At 27.4% G+C, this 24,366-nt stretch overlaps 2 protein-coding genes across 4 annotated transcripts in view; one reads left to right on the top strand and one right to left on the bottom strand.

Annotated features, from left to right (window-relative positions):
* The window catches only part of LOC142332709 (calcyphosin-like protein), a 170,276-nt gene extending 163,847 nt beyond the window's left edge, over positions 1–6,429 (bottom strand). The window contains exon 1 of the mRNA XM_075379288.1: positions 6,376–6,429. Coding sequence (XP_075235403.1) covers positions 6,376–6,414 — 39 coding nt within the window. The 5' untranslated portion in view covers positions 6,415–6,429. The remainder of the gene's footprint in view (positions 1–6,375) is intronic.
* LOC142332682 (uncharacterized) lies at positions 523–15,386 on the top strand. Of its 3 annotated transcripts, none has more exons than XM_075379270.1 (2): positions 523–986; positions 13,686–15,386. In XM_075379270.1, the coding sequence occupies exon 2, from the start codon at positions 13,796–13,798 to the stop codon at positions 14,552–14,554; it is 759 nt and encodes a 252-aa protein (XP_075235385.1). In that variant the 5' UTR covers positions 523–986; positions 13,686–13,795; the 3' UTR covers positions 14,555–15,386. The 3 variants fall into 3 exon arrangements, with proteins under 3 accessions (XP_075235385.1, XP_075235386.1, XP_075235390.1); XM_075379271.1 differs by lacking the exon at positions 523–986 and adding an exon at positions 8,100–8,291; XM_075379275.1 differs by lacking the exon at positions 523–986 and adding an exon at positions 12,002–12,245.
* The last annotated feature ends 8,980 nt before the right edge of the window (positions 15,387–24,366 follow it).

The following is a 24,366-nucleotide window of genomic DNA, read 5'->3' as shown; positions in this document are numbered from 1 at the left end:
CCTTCTTAAAAGAGGTTATAATTTTCTGCCAATTATTGAGATCTTAGTTTCTATGGTAAATTTTTGCAAATTGTTTTCTTTCATGCTGTAATGGCAAAAAGTGTTAATTGTATTTATTTCATCTGTCTTATTTAAATTGTGTTCTTTAGTTAAAATTGGCATTTGATTTGTGTTATTGTTCTACCATTTGGCTTTTCAATTTTTGTCTTTAATAAATTTGTCTCACTAAAATGACTTAAAATCTGGAAGAAAGGACTGAACTAATTTTTACATATGGAGAACAAAAGAAATGTGCTAGAAGAACTGCCCAAGTGTTTTCAAAACCAAAAATGTTTTTTTTAGAAACTAAAGATATTAGAAAAAAAATAAATAGCAGCATTATTTCTTATTAATTTAAAATAGTTTTATTATCTATATTTAATCAGTTAAATTACATGAATATAAAAATGGAAAGATTATTATCACAATAAATCAAATATTTTTTATATCAGATAATTTTACTGTAATTATCATGATTATTTAGAAAAGTTTATGTGAATTTTAAATGCTAATAGTGAAACAAAATTATATTTGACTTTGTTTTTTAAGTTACATTTAGAAAAAAATGTTACTTTAAATTTAATTTAAAAGGAATTATATGCTATTTTGTCTGATACAAGTATTCATTTTATAAAAGAATTTGTGTGAAAATTTGTTTAATTTAAAACAAAAAATTATCTCTTGTAAAAACAATGAAATCATAAACATAATGCAAGTGGAAAACAAAACAAAAATTGATTAACCATAAAAAAAGTAGCAAATCAAAGAAAACATTTTATTATTTGATGAAGCATTGAAAGAAGAGTACTGACAATATTATTGATGAATAAGTGCTTGTAAAATTATAAAATATATTATTTAATTATTAACATTTAACAAAATATTATAATATCATTCACTTTTAACAAAATTGTGTTATTATGGATAGACTGAGTTACATTTATTGAGTAAGTACATAAATTTTAATTAAAGACTTATTTTTATGAAATAACTACTCTGGATAAAAAAATAATATTTATGGCTCTTTCAAATATCAGTTATAAGACAAACCAAAAAGTAATTTAAAGTGTAATTAAAAAGTGATCACTTTTAACATAAGTAAATACTGAAATAATTTAAAAATTTATTGTTTAACTAAAAATGGTAAATTTTTTTTTTTTTAATTTAACAAAATTATTTACATGTAGCCTGAATCTTTATTAATATTGTCAAGAAAATGTATAAAATTTATTGTATAACATTCTATATTTTACACATTTTTATAAGTTGTCATTCAGTAGAAAGATTAAATCCTACGGTTCACATAATTTTTAAAAAACTATTTTCAAATGAAGGAAATATTAAATTATTAAAAGCATTAATTAATTCAATTGTAGATAAGGAGCATAAAATTATTGATATTATGTTATTAAACTCATATAATGTAAATTTCTTACATGAAGAATTAGATATAGTAGCTGCTGAAGGTAAAGGAAATGATGGAATGTTATATAAATTTAGAATAGAATTTTTAAGTGATTTTAATTACACCACAGATAGTATAGATAAGTGGGCAACAACGTTTTCAAAATATATCGAACAGTATGATAACTTTTATTCAATTTATGAAGGAATTGGTATATATTTTCTTACAGATTATTGTATAAAAAATTCATCTGATTATCACAATAAATTTTATGTACCAATCAATAAAAATGTTAGTACAAACTTAGAACTTCATATTATAGAATTTAAAAAATTTTATGATAAATATAAAGACAAGTTGACTATAAGAAGTCTCCTAAAAATAATAAAAACTCAATTAGATAAATGGATGATATTTTTTACAAGACGAAAATTATTAAATAAATATCTTTTACCAAAAAAATTTGATGATAAAGTATTTAGGAAAGTTCTGAATGAACTAGATAAAGTATATCTGATGGCTGCAGAGAGAAATGTATATGATCAAGCAAATAATTGTTTTGATTAGTTTATTTCTCAAAATAAGAAGAGTCATACCTTTATTCTAATCTTTCATAATTATCTTGTACCTAGAAACCACCTTCATGGCTACTTAACCAGAGCACTCTGAATTTCATGGTACTTCTTAAAACTTCACATTGAAATTACTCCAAATTATAAAGCCCTTCATAGTTTCATCCTGTTTCCACTGCTATCAAGCATATGTTCCTGTTTGAATTTCTGCCTTTAATTATTATATCCTCTTCTTCTTCTTTCCCTGTAATTCTCCAACCAACATTTAATAATTCCTCAAAGAATTTTTCCCACCTCAATATTATAATTCTCATTTTTTTTTTTTTGTCTTCAGTCATTTGACTGGTTTGATGCAACTCTCCAAGATTCCCTATCTAGTGCTAGTCGTTTCATTTCAGTATACCCCCTACATCCTACATCCCTAACAATTTCTTTTACATATTCCAAACGTGGCCTGCCTACAATTTTACAATTTTTTCCTTCTACCTGTCCTTCCAATATTAGAGCGACTATTCCAGGATGCCTTATTATGTGGCCTATAAGTCTGTCTCTTCTTTTAACTATATTTTTCCAAATCCTTCTTTCTTCATCTATTTGCCGCAATACCTCTTCATTTGTCCATCTGATTTTTAACCCATCTGATTTTTAACATTCTCCTATAGCACAACATTTCAAAAGCTTCTAATCTTTTCTTCTCAGATACTCAACTAATAATTCTCATATCAACTATTAATTCCCCTAGACCATATGTGACTATCAAACTCTCTACTCCCGTTTTTCCTTTTATTCCAGATAGATCTTGTCATTCCTGTCTTGACAATCCATACCAATGTTTCTTTCAGTTCTATCTAAAAATCTTCTTTTCTTCCTTTACTAACAACTTACAACTAATTTTTGCTTCCTAGTCTTCTTACCTAAATACTTTCTCTACTTGTCCATGCTTCTTTTTTCCTTCTTATGGCTTACTTCACTCTCCCTTCCATCATCGTGTTTCCTTCTTTTCATTCCCCACTTGATATAATATGAATCTTTTACATTATCCAGAAATGCCTCCTTAAAATTTTATTTTCCTCATCAGTTCCCTCTGTTACCTTGTTAATAAACTTTTGATTACTTCCTACACATGTTCTTTGTTTGCTGTTTCTTTAAACCTCAAGACTTTTATTTTTTTCCAAAGATTCTTGTAATCTAGCAACACTTCCTTCTTTCAAATTCACTACACCAACCTAAGATCTTGACGAAAATAACATCTTGTATAACTTTGTGATATCTAAGATTTTTTATTTAATAAGTTTTTTCTTGATATTATGTCTTCAAACATTCTACACACACCTTGAGGAAGAAGACAGGTGCAAGAAATTATAAGTGAAAACATTTTAGACCTTTATAATTCCTATGAGATAACTCTTTTTTTTCTATGAGAAGGCTATCAAAAAGTGCATTGCTTCTTCTGTCAACTAACCCATACCTCGTTATTCTATTTCATTCCTTTTAGTAAAATCATGCATTACCCTAAGACAATCAATCTATTCCTACCTCAAAACTCAATTAATATTTTTCCTTGTTCATCTTCTGGTCCTTTACCAAAAGGTCCTACTGTGTCTTTCCTTTCAAAATTTGTATCTAGATTTCCAATAATAGTCATTTTTTTTTTACTAACCATCTCTATTTCTCTCTTTTTCCAGAAATAATTTATTCTTTTCCTCTTGATTATCTACTCGTAGAAAGTGATCGTAGATAAACATCCTACAAGTATCACAAAACTTAATTCTCGGTTTTTATTATTATAAAATCATCCAAACACTCAATTTCTTTCTCTCTATTAACAACATTTTTTTTTATCTACACTTTTCATCCAATTTTTTGCCTTTCACCAGCACTCCAAAACAATGTAACATTCTTTTATCAACTCTCCTATCTTTCTTTCCATTTATTGTTTTATTTCTATTACATTTATTATTGTTACTCTCAACATTAATAAACCTACTTATCTTCTGCCACTTTCTCTTCTTCCTCTTCTTTGCTAACTTCAATATTCATACCTTGGTTCCTGATCTTCCAGTTATAGTGAAAAAGCCAGGGTCTACACATAGCTTTGGGTGGAATTCCCTACCATGAATCAAATTGAGGTGAAACTAACTATTAACTTGAATATTACTACAATAAGTGCTCATTACATTCAAAGTTCCTGCTAAATTAGTAGAAGTGATGCCAATAATGAGCCTTAGCTTTTCTGAAAGTGGCCCAAACTTGTGATATTTTAATTCTTTGTATTATATAGAGACATAATCATGATCTTGATAACTACCACATCTTAGGACCAACATTGCTAATTCATTACCGCATATTTTGAAAAATCACATTTTGCAGCTATCCCCCACATCTGGGGAATGCATTTTATTAACAACAGTTAGGATAAAAAGATAAATAGCAAAAGGAAACTAAACTTTTTAAATTAAACAAATCCAACCAAAATATTATAAATACAATCTTGAAACATGCACTTTTATTTAAAACCCTCATTATTTTGATGCTCTTACCAAAATAAATGAGTAAAAATATCCTACTAAATGTAGTCAACAGCAAAATAGAGATGTCATCAAAATCCAACATCTTGAAAAATATTTATCTATAAACTGTAATTTATTTTATTTTTTATATAATAGAAATATAATTTAATTTAAAATGAAAAATTGTATACATTAATTTATTAAAATAAAAATATCACAAAATACATTGTTCATACACTCAAGAAAAAATTTTCCAAATGTTTAAAGTATTAATAAAGATTGATAAATAACTACTTCATTATATATTTTTAATGTGATTATAATTTATAAAGTTGTCACTGACAAATGCAGCGCTCCTTGACACCTTTGTCATTATGTATGTGAAAAACTTAATTCCCTTTCTGACTCTTAATCTTTGCTGATGATATTAAAATTATTTGCTGAAATGTTATTCAACAATGTTAGCAGTTTATTACTATAGCCCAAGAAGTTTTCATACAGTCCATCAAAGCCAAAGGCGAAAGGCTTTTCCATATTGTTAAAATTTATTAAACGTTTGGATTTTTTAAATATATTATCTACGTAATAGATTCCTCATGTTTCAAAAGATATTTCTCTGGACTTTATGGATGAATTTATGGGAGACAATTAAGCAACCAAATAAATAATATTTCTCAGACTTAATTAAGAGATTACACCTAAGGAACCTAGTTTAATAGAAGAAAGAAGGAATATACAGATTATATCTTTGATATGAATTAGTTTTGTGTTTCTTGGAAAGATATTTAATTTCATTTTGGTCAGTAGTTTCATGGAAGTACAGGTGAGCAATGTTTCCCTTTAGGGACAATCCCTTAATACAATCCTAAATTCTCATGACCCAGAGTAACAAAACTGAATTTTAATCAGTCTAGTACATTTTAGTTAATGCACTGTAATGTTAATTTAATGCATATTAGCTACGATTACTGAAAACAGGGATATTTTTTAAATTACAGGGCCAAAAAGATACAAAATAATCAAGTTAAAAACAAACTTACAATAATAAATTTAACTACATATGTTGTTTTTTTTGCTGATTTAGCCTCTGGGAATTACCATTCAGGTATTACTTCAGAGGATGAATGAGCATGATATGTATGAGTGTAAATGAAGTGTACTCTTCTATAGACTCAGTTCGACCATTCCTGAGATGTGTGATTAATTGAAACTCAACCACCAAAGAACACTGGTATCCACGATCTAGTATTCAAATCCATATAAAAGTAATTGCTTTTACTAGGACTTGAACCCTGAAACTCTCGACTACCAAATCAGCTGATTTGGGAAGATGCATTCACCACTAGACCAACCCAGTGGGTTAACTGTACATATCTTACAAGATTATTTCATAACTAAACAAAACATAAATAATCGATTAATTCCTATTGTTTCAATGACAGCATTTTAATGATGTTGTAACAGCACTATTCATTTCAATTAAGCCAAATAACACATTTATAAAAAAAAACATATCAGAAAGTAAGAATTTTTTTGGCTTAGCACTATATTAATTAATTGTACTATTCTGTTAATAGCGTTCCTAGAGTCATTAAGTATATCTCAATATCATTCCATGATGCTGAAATTTTATGTTCAGTTTTTGTTATTTATCAATCAAATTCAACTAAACAGAACAGCTAACCCACAAAAAGTGAGTAAAAACTCACTTTTTGTAACAATCTGTGATTGTCTTAAGAATGCAAGAAATATTTTATATGTTTCTCCAGTTTAAAAAAATGATTTTCAAGTAAGTGATTTAATGATGATGAAATGCTATAAAATGAGGTTTAAGATTTGTTTAACTCACCAGCAGGAAAATCCTATGAGGAGGTGATGCAGAGTTCATGTTAGAAAACTGCAATTATCTCAGCATTAATGAAGATTAGTTTAAATTTTTTTCTAATTTTTCTCATCAAATGTTAAATTTATTCTAAGTACAATTTCCAGATACCTGTAACAGATAATAAATTTCAAAAAAAGTTCTTTGTAATGATATTTAATGAACCTATTCTATACAGTTAACTATTATGAAGTTTTTACAGCATTTGTTCCACAATTTTTTTGTGAGACAAAGATGTAATCCCATGATTCTATTGGATTAATAAAAGTAGTCATTACCTTTTTGTTAAAGTAACAGATCTTATAGATTAACAATACAGTTTTACAGCTGTAGCGTAAGATTTATCATATTTTTAAAACGTAGATACTTTCTTTTATTGGAAAAAATTATACTAGATGGTAGAATATATAACCTTATATCTAATGAAAAAGTTCTGATAGTAAATAATTCGTTTTTAAAATTAAAAAAATTAGCAAATACAAATATTATCATTTATTAAGAAAAAAATTTTATCTGGACACCACATGACTTCCTTGCACACCTATTAAATTACATACATACAATATTTAAATGAAATTTAAATTTTCTCCATAAGTACAAAAAGCTCAACAATAACTTAAAATGGCATGTTACAAAATAAGCCAGGCTGATTAAAGGTTATATTTGTTAATTTTGTTGCAGAAAATAAATATTTCTTTTAAACTTCAAAGTAATTATAACAATACTGCTAAAATAAAAAAAAAGGATGCTAACTAAAATATATATCTTTTCTTTTATATTTTGTTCTTTTGCACAACAAACGCCTGATGTTGATGTAAAACTAAATCCAACAGTTGATATTGTTTTTAAAAAGTTATTTGGAGTACCAAAAAATGTTATACTATTAATGGATATCGTTAACTCAATTGTTGACAAAGAACATCAGATGGAAAATTTAACAATTACTAATGGTTATAATATGGTTCATTTTAAAATAGATAAATTAAATTTGTTGGAAGCTGATGGGATAGATAAAAAAGGTAGAAAGTATAAAATCCAGATAGAACTAATGAACAAAGGAAAATATAACAAGAAAAGTCTGAGTAAATGGTCTCGTCAATTTACAAAGCGAATTGAGGATTTCATTTACTTTCCTGAAGTATATAGGGGTGTAAGTATTCATTTTCTAATAAAGGATTGTTTTAATAGCTCAAAGTATCACAACAATTTTTTTTTTAAGGAAGATGGCATCAAATATTCCTTAGATATTGAATTACATACAATAGAACTATGTAAATTTGCAAATATTTATAATTACAAGAAAATTAATGATATAGTTAGAGTTATAAAAACACCACTGGATAGATGGATGATATTTTTCACAAAACAAAAAATAATTGATAAATACAATTTTCCAAAAGGTCTACAAGATACTGTTTTTAACAAAAGTATGACAGAATTGTATAAGTTGACATTTAATATGGAGGAATATCATATATATGATAAACACCAAAATTGTTTTATTGTTTAAAATAAAAAGTAATTTAACAAGTTATTGTATGTATAAAAAATAAATCACCATGTTTTTTACAATACATTTTAAAACGTCTTGACTGATTAATGAATAAAGAATCATGAAAATAATTAGTATTTTACTAATATTAAAAAATGTATATAAAAAAATTATGGAAAATACAATTACAATAATAAATGTTACATATAATGAAAAACAAACTGAACCTTAAATAAATAAATACTTTTTCAAGTAGTATCACAATTTACAGATCAACATGACAAAATGAGACTTAAACTTTTAGAAAAAAATAAAATTAATCATTTTCTTAATACTTAAAAATATGACTACAGAAGATCTTTTCAAGATATTAATCCACTGAGGAACTGAGGTAAGGACTGGATTAAGGTCTCTAAATAGATTTTCTCAAAGCATATTTTACTTATTTGGATAGTAAGTAATTACTATAGAGTATAATTAATTCACTATATCTAAAAAACAAAATTCTTGTGTAGTTCGTGTAAGAAGAATGACTTTTCATTATTTTATTCTATTTCTTTTGATCCATAAAAAAATAGTTACACCTTAAAAAAGCACTGCAATTAAAACTAAAAAAAAATTATAAAAAAAAACTAGTTACTACTGTGACTCACTGCATAAATGCATATGAAAAATAATACCACTACACAGTCAACATAACCTTAAATTTGTTTAACTCAGAATGACTCAACCAATCTTTAATAAATTTTTACATGCACATCTTCAAATACACTATTAAAACATAAGTAAATTTCAGTGAAATTAATCCCGTAGTTTTGGAGATATTTGAGTCACAAAAAGTTATAAATGGGCCCCTTATACATAAAAAACTTAAAACTTTACTTAAAGTTTTAAGTAAAGGGTATTTTTTTACTCCTCATACCCCAAAACATAAAGAAAATTCATTTTCACCCCTCCACTTCCAGCATGAGATCAAAACCAATACCGTACTTTTCTTCGAAAAGTAGATAAAAAGATATTGTGATAATAATTAAAGTAATGCATTTTTTAATGTTTTTGTTTGCATGAATTTAATGGTGTAGTCTCAACAACAGTCTTTCAGTCTTGATCCTCCATACAATTAAGCAGCTTTAGTTATACATAAATAAGACTTCCTCCTTACAGTACCTTAACATAAATAAATATTTTATTTAAAACAAAGCACACTAGTTATATGCTTAATATCATTACCAAAAGCATCATTCATATCCTTACCTAGAATAACAATCATTCCTTCTATCTGTGAATTCTAGAAAGGTAGTGTAAGCTGAATGACAGACTTAATGTCATTGTAACAGAATAAAAATCATTTAATTCATAACTAAAGAATTTTCTACATAGCATCAGTAATTAAATGCTGTATTAAATTTTCAAGGATAAGTACAGTATCAGTTTCATAATGTACAATAGATTTTGTTATCATGATCTAATTTCTTAAACTTCAAAATAATACTATTCATGTTTAACACACTTAAGCACCAAAAATATACTTGGTAATAAATTTTGTTGTGTAATTTCATTCTCATTTTCTTTCATTTTAATATTATTAGATACTAGTGGATACAATTATAAAACCAATATTTTTGGAACATGCACATAGATAATGATCAAGAATATTATTACTTTTTTAAAAACTATTTTTTTTTAACACAAACTGGTTTTATTCATTATTTTGGTTAAGGATTTTCACAGAAATTTCTGCTTCAACAGGACTTTTTTTTATACAGAGTGATGAAACCCGTAATTAAAACATTAGGATGAATAAAACTAATACTGTAAGTAATAAAGATAAATTGAAAATAAAATTTCACTCTACTAAAAGAACAAATTTGCTGAACTGTTTATAAATATTATCACATAGAATGAGGTTATACAAAATCCCAATACTGAGTAAAAATAATACTTATTAGTTATTTGCTGATGCTACGATTTGCTGATGATATAGTAATTCTAGCTGAGAGTAAAAAGGATTTAGAAGAAACAATGAACGGCATAGATGAAGTCCTACGCAAGAACTACCGCATGAAAATAAACAAGAACAAAACAAAAGTAATGAAATGTAGTAGAAATAACAAAGATAGACCACTGAATGTGAAAATAGGAGGAGAAAAGATTATGGAGGTAGAAGAATTTTGTTATTTGGGAAGTAGAATTACTAAAGATGGACGAAGCAGGAGCGATATAAAATGCCGAATAGCACAAGCTAAACGAGCCTTCAGTAAGAAATATAATTTGTTTACATCAAAAATTAATTTAAATGTCAGGAAAAGATTTTTGAAAGTGTATGTTTGGAGTGTCGCTTTATATGGAAGTGAAACTTGGACAATCGAAGTATCTGAGAAGAAAAGATTAGAAGCTTTTGAAATGTGGTGCTATAGGAGAATGTTAAAAATCAGATGGGTGGATAAAGTGATAAATGAAGAGGTATTACGGCACATAGATGAAGAAAGAAGCATTTGGAAAAATATAGTTAAAAGAAGAGTCAGACTTATAGGCCACATACTAAGGCATCCTGGAATAGTCGCTTTAATATTGGAAGGACAGGTAGAAGGAAAAAATTGTGTAGGCAGACCACCTTTGGAATATGTAAAACAAATTGTTAGGGATGTAGGATGTAGAGGGTATATTGAAATGAAACGACTAGCACTAGATAGGGAATCTTGGAGAGCTGCATCAAACCAGTCAAATTACTGAAGACAAAAAAAAAATTAGTTATCTCTTATTTTTAAACATTATCTCTTTTATTATCTTATTTTTTATTATCTCTTACTTTTTGTAAACAGATCCATTGATATTATAAAACAAAAGAAAATGTTTAACAAAATATAAATTTATATAAATATAAAATTGAAAAATTCTTTTGCTGAATTGATTAGTGATAGACACATATATGAAAAATGATTCCGACAGTAGAAGAGAATACTTGAAAGTAGTAAACTGAATCTCATAATAGCTAATTATATAGTTCCTAGCAAATTATTAAACCATTTCATCTAAAAAAAATAGTCATGAAAACTAGTGAAAAATTATTCCATGCATTTATTATGTTAATGATTCAAATAAAAATTTACTTGTATAAATAAAATTAAAACATAAAAAGTGTGTATCTTTAACAATTTGCATACATCTCCATGTAATTCCTGAAAATATTTTGACTAAACAAAGATAAAAAGAAACAGAAACAGATTGAGATAAAGTCAGCCGTATCTTAACTCAACTCAAAGTATGGCTGATCGCTGAAAAGACTTATCTCTTGAGACTTAGAAGCCCTGCATATTTATTTAAAGTATTTGTGCATGTTATGTTGTGTTAATTTAATTAAAAAAGAAAAAATAAGTTAATATATTAACTTTTATTTTGTTTTTTTAAATTTATTTGAATATAAATATTGTTACTATGTACCCTAAATTCCTAGGACGCTACTTCCTGGGATGTTCAGTTGTTGCAGAATCATTAAGTAGTTAGCTTTTATTAACTGTATTTATAGACACTAGCACATCAAATATCCAGCATGGATCTACATAAGATGAGAAAACAGAAATAGTTTGTTACTGTATTAAACAATCAACTTAATCTGGATGTATAGAGTTACTCTTCTATATTCATTACATATAACCAATATCTGTGATGAAGAGAGTGAGGGTGTCAGTTGTAGAGCTAAATTCACATACATTTTGAAGAGCTTGGTATACTAATATGCGACAGTATATTCAGCTTGGTGAAGAAGGCTACAGTAAATCATTTCACTTCTAATTTTTTCTAATAGGTCTAGCATGAGTTAGTTGCTTTTCATCCTTGGCAACATGTGCCCATTTTTGTGGGTGACTTGTACAGTCACAAATACTGTATAATAATTTATTATTTTGGACAGTATTTAAGCTGTTAACATTTCTTATATAAATATTAAATTTTATTTATTATTATTAATTAGTTATTACATATGTATTTTTTAGTATAATATTTACCCTTAATTTTGAATTTCACATATCCTAACTTAATTATGTATTTCTAGGAAGGAAAACTTTATCATAAAGAATACAAATACCATCCTAAATAAAAAAACAGATTTTTAATATCACATAAGTTTGTTTTAAAAATGTTATGCATATGTATCTATTAAAATATCCTGTAGAGCAGGATAAATAGAGCAGATAATAAACTGTCTTAGTTATTTTTTCTTTTGATAATAATCAAGAGTATTTTGTGACTTAAAGAGAAGGTTGTGTTTAATTTTAAATAATTTACAAAACAGATTTCAATTGTACAGGTAGGAATCCAAAGATGTCTACTATTTAGTACAAGTATGGTAAGTATTCTATTGTATAATATATTTTTTAAGGAAGGAATTGTTGTCCCCGTAAGAAAATATTTTTAGGGAAAGCTTCACTCAACCCTTCTTGTGAGAATATTTCACTTCATTCAAAAACAGAATGGGATAAAGTTGCATTACAAGAAGCAAAATTCAGAAAATAGATAGGTCTTAATTCACCACTCCTATTTCAGTGTTATTACTATTTATCTGTCTGAATATCACATAGCTTTCCGTATTTACCCAGCAATACACTCATGTGCAATGATAGCTACTGTAGTGTCATATACCATCTCTGCTTGTTAAATCTTAAGTAAGCATCAGTAACCTACTGATGCTGCATTACAAATGGACTGGCAATTATCACTTAATTGTTGATTAATAGTCAACCATCATTGAAAGAAGTGTCAGTGTACATTTCAGTATGTGATATACAAACATTAGTAATGGTCTCCAATTGAAAAAGGTTTAGGTTTATAATTTTAAAATTAATGATAAAATCATTTTTTCATTTTTTATTTCATTTTTTAGTGACACGGAAAAACAACAGATAATTCATTATTAACACTTAAATAATACTGATATAGCAGACATCACCTTTTCCATGCCTGTAGAAGAGAAAAAATCATAATAATATCCCTGCCATTGTACTGGTATGTCAGATGGCTTGTTTAATTTTCTCTTATCACTCATAATTTAATTTTACGTATTCATTAGATAAAATATAACTATTTCCATTTAGTGACATCTTTGGTACATTGTTTCTGTTTGTATTGTTTTGTTGATCAAAGCTATGCTTTGAAACAAAATGGCTAGATACACACCAATCTAATAACTAATGAGAAGTGGCAGTTAACTGCTTCATAGATAATGCTGATAAAACAAATTACATAAATAGTAACTACTGCTAAGAATTGCTTACTACTGCTTATTAGTCCTACTAATATTGTTATTAGCATACATATTCAGTAAAGACTGGTAAATGTAAATAAAAAATGCATTTTTATGTTAAAAAAAAATCTGAAATTTTCTTTGCATCAACAGTACAGTTTATGGACATTTGAAATAAAAGTTGTAAAAAAAATAATGTTTAATATTAATAATATTGGAATTTTAAGTAATATTTTTGTTAAATTATAAATATAACTGTCAAAATTAATAAATATAATAGATAATATATTCTTGTGTATTTTGTAATGAGAAGCCTAACTACTAATGTGATTTAATTGTAGAGTCAAACTTTACACACCATTATTCACTAAATCACACAGTTATCACACAGTTAATTGTTATTAAAAAGCTTCAAGTTATTACATAAGTTATTGTTAAATAAGCTCTAAAGATTTTTTGTGAAGTATTTGGTTAAAACAACCATAAACTTATATTACAGTTTTGTCACTTATTCTAAAAAAATGGTAATATTGCTTTTTGTTTCAGAAAATATTTTCTGTAATTCCTGAAATAGATTCAGTAAATTAAATTAATCTCACGCTAAAAAAAAGGGCAGATCACAGGTATAATAAAGAAATAAAAGAATAATTATTACAATGTCACTAAAAATGTTACTCCTAAGTACTGTACTTCAATTAAGCGATTCTAATGAGGATGGAAAGTTGAATCCAACAGTGGATATTGTATTTAAGAAACTGTTTGGAGTAGAAAAAAATAGTGATCTTCTAATGGAGATACTCAATTCAATAATTTCAGAGGAACACCAGCTGCAAGAATTAAGTATAATTAATGGTTACGACATGATATATTATAAAATTGATAAATTAAACTTATTGGAAGTAGAAGGTAAAGGTAAAAATGGACGAAGATACAGGTTTCAGATTGAACTATTGGAAGATGGTATATATAACAATAAAGGACTAGATGACTGGTCAACAAAATTTTCAAATAGGATAGAAGATTCTCTATATTTTGTTGATGTTTATAAAGGAATTGGAATACATTTTCTGTTTAGTGATTGTATTAAAAATAATTCTAATTACCATAACATTTTTCCTATTACTGAAGAAGTGGGTGTACAGTTTTTTACTGATATTGAGATTCATACCATTGAACTTCACAAATTTGCAAAAATGTTTAATGGAAGAAATATTAATGAACTAGTGGAACAAATTAAAACACCATTGGATAAATGGATGATATTTTTAACAAAACAAAAATTAATTAATAGGTTCAGTCTTCCAAAAGAGTTAAGCAACTGTAAATTCAGAAAAGCTTTATTGGAATTGCATAATTTGAATTTAAACGTAGAAGAAAGTCACCTATATGACAGACACCAGAATTTCTTACTTTAGTACAATATAAATTCAAATAAATCTATTGAAGAATAAAATCATCTTAAAAACATAATGAAAACCTAATTATAATTAATAGCATTTTCTGTTATACTGAGAAAAACTTTGCTTGAGTGATTATTTCACAATAGTTGTGGTTAAAATGAATTCTTCATTGTATTTGACCAGGCAAAATTATCTTCTTTATTTAGCAAATCAACAAAATTTTATTTTCACTGACTCAACTTTTCCCAACATTAATGTGAACAAACACAAAAAGCATAAATACCATAATATTAAGCTTTTTAAAAAAAACTTACTAGATAGCAAGTATTACGCAGTTTTTCAGAATTTTAAACAAAGATCCATTGCACTGAGCTGAAAATATCCAGGGAATCACCACACAAATTTTTCCAGCTAACAAGACTCTATTTAAACAAAAAAGACAATGCAATTTGAATTGGGCAATGAGTTTAGTGTGTTAACTTATTTTTAAGAATAAAGAAAAATACACACTAACACTATCATGCAGGATCTTAATTTCAACATAGCTTATACTAGATCATTAGCAGCATTATCCTTTCTCAGGATTAGCTGCCAAGTATGCAGCTGACTCATAAAGAACGCCTCATTTTTAAAAAAATTATTTTGTGCATTAAGAATATTAAACAAGCAGTTAAGTTTGAATTTTATGAATTCTGCTACTTGATTACTACTACTACTACTACTACTACTTGATTGATATTTTTTATAGATTTTAATTTTCTAATTCTGTATTATTTTTAAATTGTGTAGTTTAACTTTAATCATAATAACTATTATAATTTAATAATGATTTTTAATGAGTTTTTATTACCTCCAAAAAAAAAAAAAGTGTGTATATATATATAAAAATTAAAGTGTTTATATATATATATATATATATATATATATAGAGAGAGAGAGAGAGAGAGAGAGAGATTGATAGTGGGTTTCATCTAGAAATTTATATAGTATTAAAACTTATAATCAAGTGATCATAAAATGCACAATAGTCCAAATTAAAATTTTAACACACGTTACTTGAAGGGCTATAGGGACAGATTTGTATTACGCAATAAAGTACACAATTACTGTAAAAAACTAGTAAATGATGACTGGATTTCAATATTAAACAATATAAATAGAAATTATTTTTTCTCTTTTATTATTTTATATAGAAATTTTAACATTTTAATTTCAAATAAAGTTAACTGAGTGTTGTACTATTCATGAAAGTTTTAAACCCAAATAAAACTAGTTAAAAGTGGACATAACTGGGGAAATCTAGATAAAACCAGTTAATAACTGATGGAACCAAAGAAAATTGGACAGTATTAGTAAAAATGGAATAAAATCTGTTACTATTAAAATACCAGGTTTAAGGTTAGTCTGAATAAACTGGATAAAAATAGATACAATCAGTTGAAAGTAGTGTACTGTCCAAAAATAAGTATAACTAGCTAAAAGTTAGTAATTTATATTAAAATTAGAAATAACTAATAGATTCTTCAATCAAACCATTAAAGCTGAAAAAAATCTGAATACAAGAGGTTAAAAGCTTGAACATAATGTGGTTAAAACAAGATACAGTGTGTTAAATCTGGAAAAACCCTGGATAAAGAGGCTATGCATTTATTTATATATGCCGGGTTACTGAGTAACATCACAGTGACATGATGTCAACAGTACTCTGCAGAGATGCCAAGGCATCTGTGTGCAATCTGACTGTAAATGTACCAGTAAATGTGTAGTCTTGAAAATACTCAGGCTGCAGGCTGACCTCTCCTGAGACATGTGGTTAATTGAAACCCAACCACCAAAGAACACCAGTATCCACAGTCTAGCATTCAAATCCCTATAAAAATGACTGCCTTCACAAGGACTCAAATAGTTGAAATTTTTTAAAACTCATCACTGTTAAACATTAAAAACCCACTTTTAGCCCATTTTAATTTATACAACTAGGAAAAACTATATAAAGAATATAAATTAAAGAAAAATGAAGTGCCACATTTGGTTAGTCCTTTCATCATTTCCCTCATAGTGAATCTTGTGACATTTGTAAATCTTTTATTCTGATAAATCAGATTCCATGAGGGGCTGCAGAAGACATTGAAGGAGACTTTTTATTGCGGTATCATAATATGAGTTAACACTACTAGACAACATAAAGATAACTCTTTCTAGATTCTCTTTTGCAAATATTCATCTCTACTAACTACTTCACAATAAGAAGCAACTGGCGATTTCTTACAATTAATCAGATGATTATGAAATTTCTTAAAATAGTCCTTCCAACTCAGCAGCATCAGTGACTAACATTTTTGTATCCTTCAATCTGAAATCATGTGTTTTGTTTTCTTACTCATGTCCACATTATCTTGGTTAACCTCTTCTAAACTGACAAAGATATGATTATTATTACTGTATACACTGAAAAAGATGACATTCTGAGGTTTGTGATGTAAATATCCAGCACATTTAATGGGAGACTCATAACTGAAATGAGAAGCCACACATTTCAGAGTAGAAAAAAATATTCTACTCAGTGGTACTTGTTCCATTTACAGTTGCAATTTTGTTCGTGAAAATTTCAGTTCTTAATAATGACAATGTTTCTTTTGCTTCTTTAATTCTGATTGTGAATTTTTTAAAAATTTTATTCAACATTTGAAATTGAAGAATAATATTTATATAAACTGTAATGATGAAATACAATTACACATCATATCTTTGTGAACTGCTGAACATTATTTGAATTCCTCTTAACCGCACAAAATAAATCAACCAATTGTATCATAAAATGGGGTGATCTGATACACTGGAGTGAAGTCATACAAATTGCATTTTTTGTTGGAGCCTTTGCTCAAACTGTTTGAGTAAACTTAGTTTCAAAGGGTTATTTTTTATAAACTGGTGTCATTCTACCAGCTGAGTTGGTTTGTAACTTTTCCACCCACTTTGCTGTCAAATTGATAAACTCAGTTATTAAGGTCATAAAGTTGTAATTTTTTAACTCCCAGAAACTTTGTTTGTTTGAAACAGTTCCTACACTGTTGTTAACTTCATTTTTTTGTGAAAAGGTAAGTCATACAATTAGTATCAATGATTTAACATTACAATTTTTGTAATTTCACTTGTTTAAAAAAAATATTTTTTTTAAATTTGACCCCTACTGGACTTGACTTGAACTCCATGGTTGGCATGGCTGGGGGTGACATGAACATGCATGTTCATAAAATATTATTTATGTTTTCAGATCTAATACTCGTGCCGAGATTTTATAGAAAACTTCCAGGAACAAAACCAAGGAAACTTATAAACAATAATGACTTGGAAAAATCTATTAGTGATGTTCAATCAGGGAAGCAAACTTACCAAGATGTGTCTGAAAAAATAGAATAAAATAAAAATATTTTTGAAAATAAAAGAATATTTATTTGGAAAAATGTGGAAGGGAGACTAGATAAACTGATGTGAAGTAAGCAGCTCTAACTGGTAGGCCTATAGACAGGTTTTTTTTTATAATAAAAAATGCTTGCATAGTATAGGTAAAAGTGCAGTACTGGTCCTGGACAAAGTTTTATACAAATAAATTATATTTTTGAAGATCTAATATCATTATCTAATAGTAATGAATAAACAAACATAATTAATTTTTTCACATAAAATCATCTTGCTTGCTAAGTGGAGATTTCCACTAAATCACATGGATCTTCAACTTGCTATTGAAGGATATTTGGATAAAGCAGGATGAAATGAAATAAAGTTTAAAAATCCTGCCAGGTGAGGATAATACTGTGTCATTTTTAAAAAGACATGAAAAGCAACTGAGTACAACAGTGTCATAAAACATAAAAAAAGACTGCAGCTGCATCAGCGAACACTGTAAATAGTTACTTTGATAATTTAGAGGTTAGGGGAATGTTTCCATGTAGTATTATGAACTATGATGAAACAAACCTGACAGATGATCCAGGCAGCAAAAAAGGTATTTATTGAATAGGACAAAAACACACAGAGAAAGTAAATGACTTGGTCAAATCTGCTACCTCTATCATGCTTTCTTGCAGTGGAGGCGGCCAATTGGTGCTCGTATATGTTGTCTATAAGTAGAAAACTTGTATGACACTTGGCATACAGAAGGTCCAAAGGAAGTTCTCTGTGGTGGCATGAAAAGTGGGTGGCTTAACCAAAAACATTTTTAAGACTGGTTCTTCACCACTGGCCTTCCTTATCTCAGAAAAAATTGTGACCAAGAGTTTTAATTGCCAAGCCACTTTTCAGTAGAGGTTGTAACAACTTGCATTGAAAACAACATTTCTTTTACAATTTTGCATAAGCATTCTACTCACTTAGTATAGTCGGTTGATGAGGCTTTTTTTCAACCTCTCAAATGAAGTAGCAGCCTTTCTTTCAAATGAGGATACCCAAGGTTCATTGAGCAAAATTCATTTTCCTCCCATGGTAAAAAAACTTCTTGAGGGAATCAGTGATAAAGATGAAAGTAACATTAAATGTGGCTTTAGAAAAACTGGAATTGTTCCAGTTAATCGGCAGCAAATTCAAAATTTGCTGGCAATATAGAAAGGAAATGCTAAGGCCAAAACTGCTGGAAAAGACTAGCTTGAAATTGAGCCTAGGAAAAATGTAGGTACAGTGAGTTGGAATCAGAGTAATCTGATGAGAGATCAACAAAGAAGTTATATATCCAGACAATGACTCTGGAGAAGAAATGGTGGAGGAAGAATTAAGAGGAAAACAAGAACCTACAGCTGCTGATTAAGTATCTATATTATTAGAAGAATTTTTATTTAAGTTGAAACATTTAATTACAAAAAATGATAAGTGTTATGTAGCAAAAGTGTCATACATATCTCAAAATTCAGTGATACTTTTAGGGTTGTAGAAGTGAGATTTTAAAACCCTACAAAAATCATAAAGCTATTTTCGTGTGGCCAGACAATGAGGAGTTGAGTGTGGTATATCTTCATGGTATATCTTCAAAAAGCAAAATGCCTAGGAAACCTAGAATAAGAGGTAATTTTTTTATTTCACACTGTACTTTGTTAACAATTGATTTAACACAATTTAAGGTTGCTTAAAAGTAGGTATCTTAGTACTTCTACTTGTGTACATCGAGTCTGTACAGTTTTGTTTTCAATAAATATATTCTAAAAATATCAACTTGGCCTCAATTCACCCTAACAACCTTTTAGAATGATATTCAATGAAAACTATATGGTCTATCAATTTAACTCCCTTCCTTGGATGACTTGATACAGACAGTTTATTTTTTAAAAAAAGTAAAGGAAATGAAAAAATACTAAGACAGCTGCATGGTTTGATAAAACAGTCATAAGAATTATTATTTATAAAAACAAAAATTACTAATATATATTCTAAGCAAAACTGAACTTTAAATTTTGAAACTGTATCAAATCACCCTATTTTATAATATATCTTAATAGTCAATGGAATCAGAATAGAACAGTATTTATAATTAACAAAAGCAGTACTAAGTCTATAATAAGCTGCATTGTATATAGACACAGAATATTTTAATTAATAAAGAAAATGGAAAATGGAATATCATGGCTGAAATTGATGCAGGTGTATGCACAGACTCCAATATCAGTACAAGGTGACAGAACAATTCTATGATAATTTGAGAATGGTGTTGAATGAAGATAAACAGTAAGTTTGCTGTAACATTTGGAGATTTTAATAGTAAAGTAGAAATGAATAAAGGGGAGAAACACAATTTTGCTTAGAAGAAAGAAATGAACAAGGAAAATAATCAATGGAATTTGTTGAAGAAAGTAATGTATACATAATGAACACATTTTTCACAAAAAATGAAGAAAATAAATGAACATGGTTTAATCTGGATAAATAAATAAAAAATAAGATATTTTATTTTACTGAAAATAAGAAGTAATTTTACAGGACGTTGACATAGAGAAAAAAGTAAGTACAGACAGCAACCATAAAATTATAAGGCTAGAAAATAAATTAATCAGAAAGAAAAGAAAGGGATGGACGCTGAGGAAAAAGTTGAATGAAGTAGAAGATACTTTAAAAGCAGAACAAAGTATAAAATTATATAAATTAAGAAATAACAATTAGGCAATAATAATGTAATATCAATGAAAGACGGTAATAATTGACCACATGAGAAGCAAAGGAAATATTAGATGTAATGTATACATTTTTGTAGGGAACTATATAATGATGAGTCTTCACTGTAAAGTATGGACAGAAGTGAACAAGAAGAATGTGGTGAGCATGAATAAAGATTAACTGATTGTATTATCTATTAGATTAAAAAAAGAATGTATGAAATATATACTAAAAAAACTTAAAAAAATTACTTCAACGACATCCTTGAATACCTATTAAATTACATATACATGTTTATTTTTTTAAATGAAAAGTACATAAAATTTTATGTGATCAATAACTTCTGATATTTTTTCACATTTTTTTTTTTTATTAATGAATTATTGTTTATTATAAATTTTTTTTACAATCAGCGATTAATAATTATTAATAAATGAATTTATATAAATTTAAAAAAAAGACATGAAGTCTGATTTGAATCGATGTGCCTTCCCCTTCTAAGATCCAAATATTTCATTAATTAAAATTTTATTTGGCTATAACTCTGGAATCTATGAAAATAAATACCACTTACGATATATCGTTGAAAAGTTCTCAATGAGAACTTATTACTGCAGTTAAGAAAAAGTCTAAAATCCAAATTTTTTGAATTTCAGGCTTTTTTGGAACTTTTGGTTCCACTGATTGCAGTCAAAAAAGAGAGGTGCACAACTATTTGTTACAACAGTCCTAAATCAAAAATTTCAGCATCCTATGGCTAATCGTTTTTGAGTTATGAGAGATACATACATATGTACGTACAGATGTCACGCCAAAACTAGTCAAAATAAATTCAGGGATGATGAAAATGGCTATTTCCATTGAAATCTGAAAATTGAAATTTTTTGTAATCACAATACTTCCTTTACTTTGTACAAGGAAAGTCCTGTAGGAAGGAAAATCCTGCAGGTTGGATGATATATCTAACCAAGAAATTAAAGGATGGATACATTGATTTATAAAATTGCATATTATTTATTAACTGTCTAAAAGAAAAGAGGATTTCAGATATATGGTTAATTTTTTAATTGATTTTAGTATTTAATGAAGAAGACTGCTGCCAGAATATAAGAAACTGCAAGTCAGTAGATTTTTTATCAATGCAATAATCTCACATGAACAAACTGGATTTTGTTCTCAACTTTGAACAACATTTTGGGTTTGAAACATCAGAAAAGGAAATGATTGTAATTTTTCAGTAGTATTGCTGTTTATCGAATTTGAGAAAGCTTTTGATAGTGTTTATATGGAAAGTATATTGGATATCTTGAAAGAGGTTGGAATAAATGCAACACACCTTAGCCTATTTGAAAACAACTACAGCAATGCTAAACTAAAAATTAGTTACGGATAACTAAATAAAGATATAAAAGTAAGCAGATGTCTGAAGCAAGAATATTCCTTTCGCAAAGTTATCTAATGTAATGTTGGAAGGTGTTTTCAGAAAATTAAGGAAAAATAAAGGGATTAGAAGAAATAAAGAATGATTTAATAATTTGCAATTTGCTTATGACACAGTACTGATGGTAAAGATATTGCAGAAATTAAGGAATACTAGAAGATTTGGAAAAATATAAAGGGAACAGATTGAAAATAATAGTAACAAATGAAAACAATCTACATTAACTATATATAATAATAATAATAACAATAAAGAGGTTATAAAATTAAAACAAGAAACAATAAAGGTTATGCAATATTTTACAATAACTGGGTACAAGTGATTTTGACTTTGGGACAAGATGAAGAAATATCAAAGAGAATAGCACCAAGTTGGAAGAGTGTTAACAAATATAAATAAATATTTTGATCAAATGTGGATATGACTTATAAGAGGAAACTTTTGAATGTGTGTCTTATCAGTACTAAATATAGATAGATTAGAAACTTGACTCTTGAGAAACTAGACTATAAATAAATGAGGATGTAGTAAGAAGCATGTGTTGAATCATGATGAAAATTTCAAGAAGGGACTAAAAGACTAAAAAATAGATAAAAGAATGGATCAGTGTTAGAGGATGTGGGTAAAATAATTTTTGATAAAAATGAACACCTGATAAGAACAACAGATGAAAGATGATCAAAGAAGGTTATATTTGAGGAAGTATAAAAGAAGAAAAAGTTACCATCTAACTGTTAGGAAGATGAATTCAGAAAAGTGCATAGAGGAGTAATACAGTTTTATCTAATGGATAATAAGAAAGAATGGGACAGAATGAAAGAATTGGTAAGAAGGCTGGTGGTGTAAGAAGGAGTGAATAGTCATATAAAAACTAAAATAAGCTAAAGGTGTACGAGTAAACAATTCTAAAAGAATATGACTTCCTATGACAATGTAAAAATCATAATTCTAATAGTGTAGTAACTGAACCCAGGAAAAGGCATGGCATAAGCCGATGTGTTATTTATTTACATTGCATACATAAAATGCATGTTAAAATAAATTGTGTAAGTATAAAATTGCAAATAATTGGATATAAATAAATAAATTCTTTATGCTTTGTTGAGGAACAGATATAATATATTAGGAAAATATATATATAATATATATTTTGTCTTTCTAATAGCATTGTCTAATCAAACAGTAAAAGATGTAACTTAAAATGTTAACCTAAATATAAATACATTAATTATAATAGTCTTTAAACATTGATATTTTACAAGTATATGTGCACCATTTTAAACTTAACAATGTGAGATAATTTACTAATAATATAATATTTAAATAAGGGAAAATGTATCTGAAGGTGTTATTAAATATAAATAAAATATATATATTTGATATACTATACAAATATAATATTTTTTTATATATTTGATTAGATTAACAAGGACTTTATTTAATGATATTAATGATCCAGTTGCATAAGTTCTTAATAATGAAAGGTGCACTTAGGCACAGTTATTTGAACAATTTTTTTTTTTTGCTTTTCATTCTACACATGGCAATGCTTATTGTTTTAATGCTTCAATGTTTCCCCAGCAGACTACATCATCATTAAAGGCTTCTGCATTAAAATATAGTTTAAGGTGATTCTTAATTCTTTTATTTTTTTATCCATATGTAATTTAAAGTAATGGTGACAACTTGCTGCCTTACTCAGCATTATTAATTAAAATCCAGCAAAATGGTGGCAAGGGAGAGTATTAAGGAGCTGTCAACATTAAAATATAACTGCTTTGGCCAGGTCTTGAACTATCAACCTCTCTCATGAAAGGCTAGCGTTAAATCTTAATGTTACCTTGACACTCAGTTATCATATAACGACACACTTTATTTTACCAAAATTAGGAACTCATGTGAGTTCATTCTCCTCCTTATCAACCAATAAGTAATTAAGTTATTACACAAGTAACATTGGTTGAAAAAATAAAATACGATAAGTTTAAATCTAAAACAATTAATTATATAAGAGATGAATAACAATTTTATATATTTATAAAACAAATGAATTTTTTTTTTCTAATTTATTATGTGTAATTCAGATACTATAGACCCCTCCAAATAATCAATTCACAAAAAGTTTTGAAATTAAATTTACATCCTGCCAGATAATATTACAAGTCATTCAGCATTAAGGACATTAATGAGTAAACACAATACTTTGCTATTTTATCAGCTTTAATACATACAATAAATATGTGATTTT

The sequence above is a fragment of the Lycorma delicatula genome, chromosome 1 (genome assembly GCF_047948215.1).
Source record: "Lycorma delicatula isolate Av1 chromosome 1, ASM4794821v1, whole genome shotgun sequence".
NCBI classification, from domain to species: domain Eukaryota; kingdom Metazoa; phylum Arthropoda; class Insecta; order Hemiptera; family Fulgoridae; genus Lycorma; species Lycorma delicatula.
Note: the sequence above shows the minus strand (reverse complement) of the source record. Positions and strands in the feature narration are given on the sequence as shown.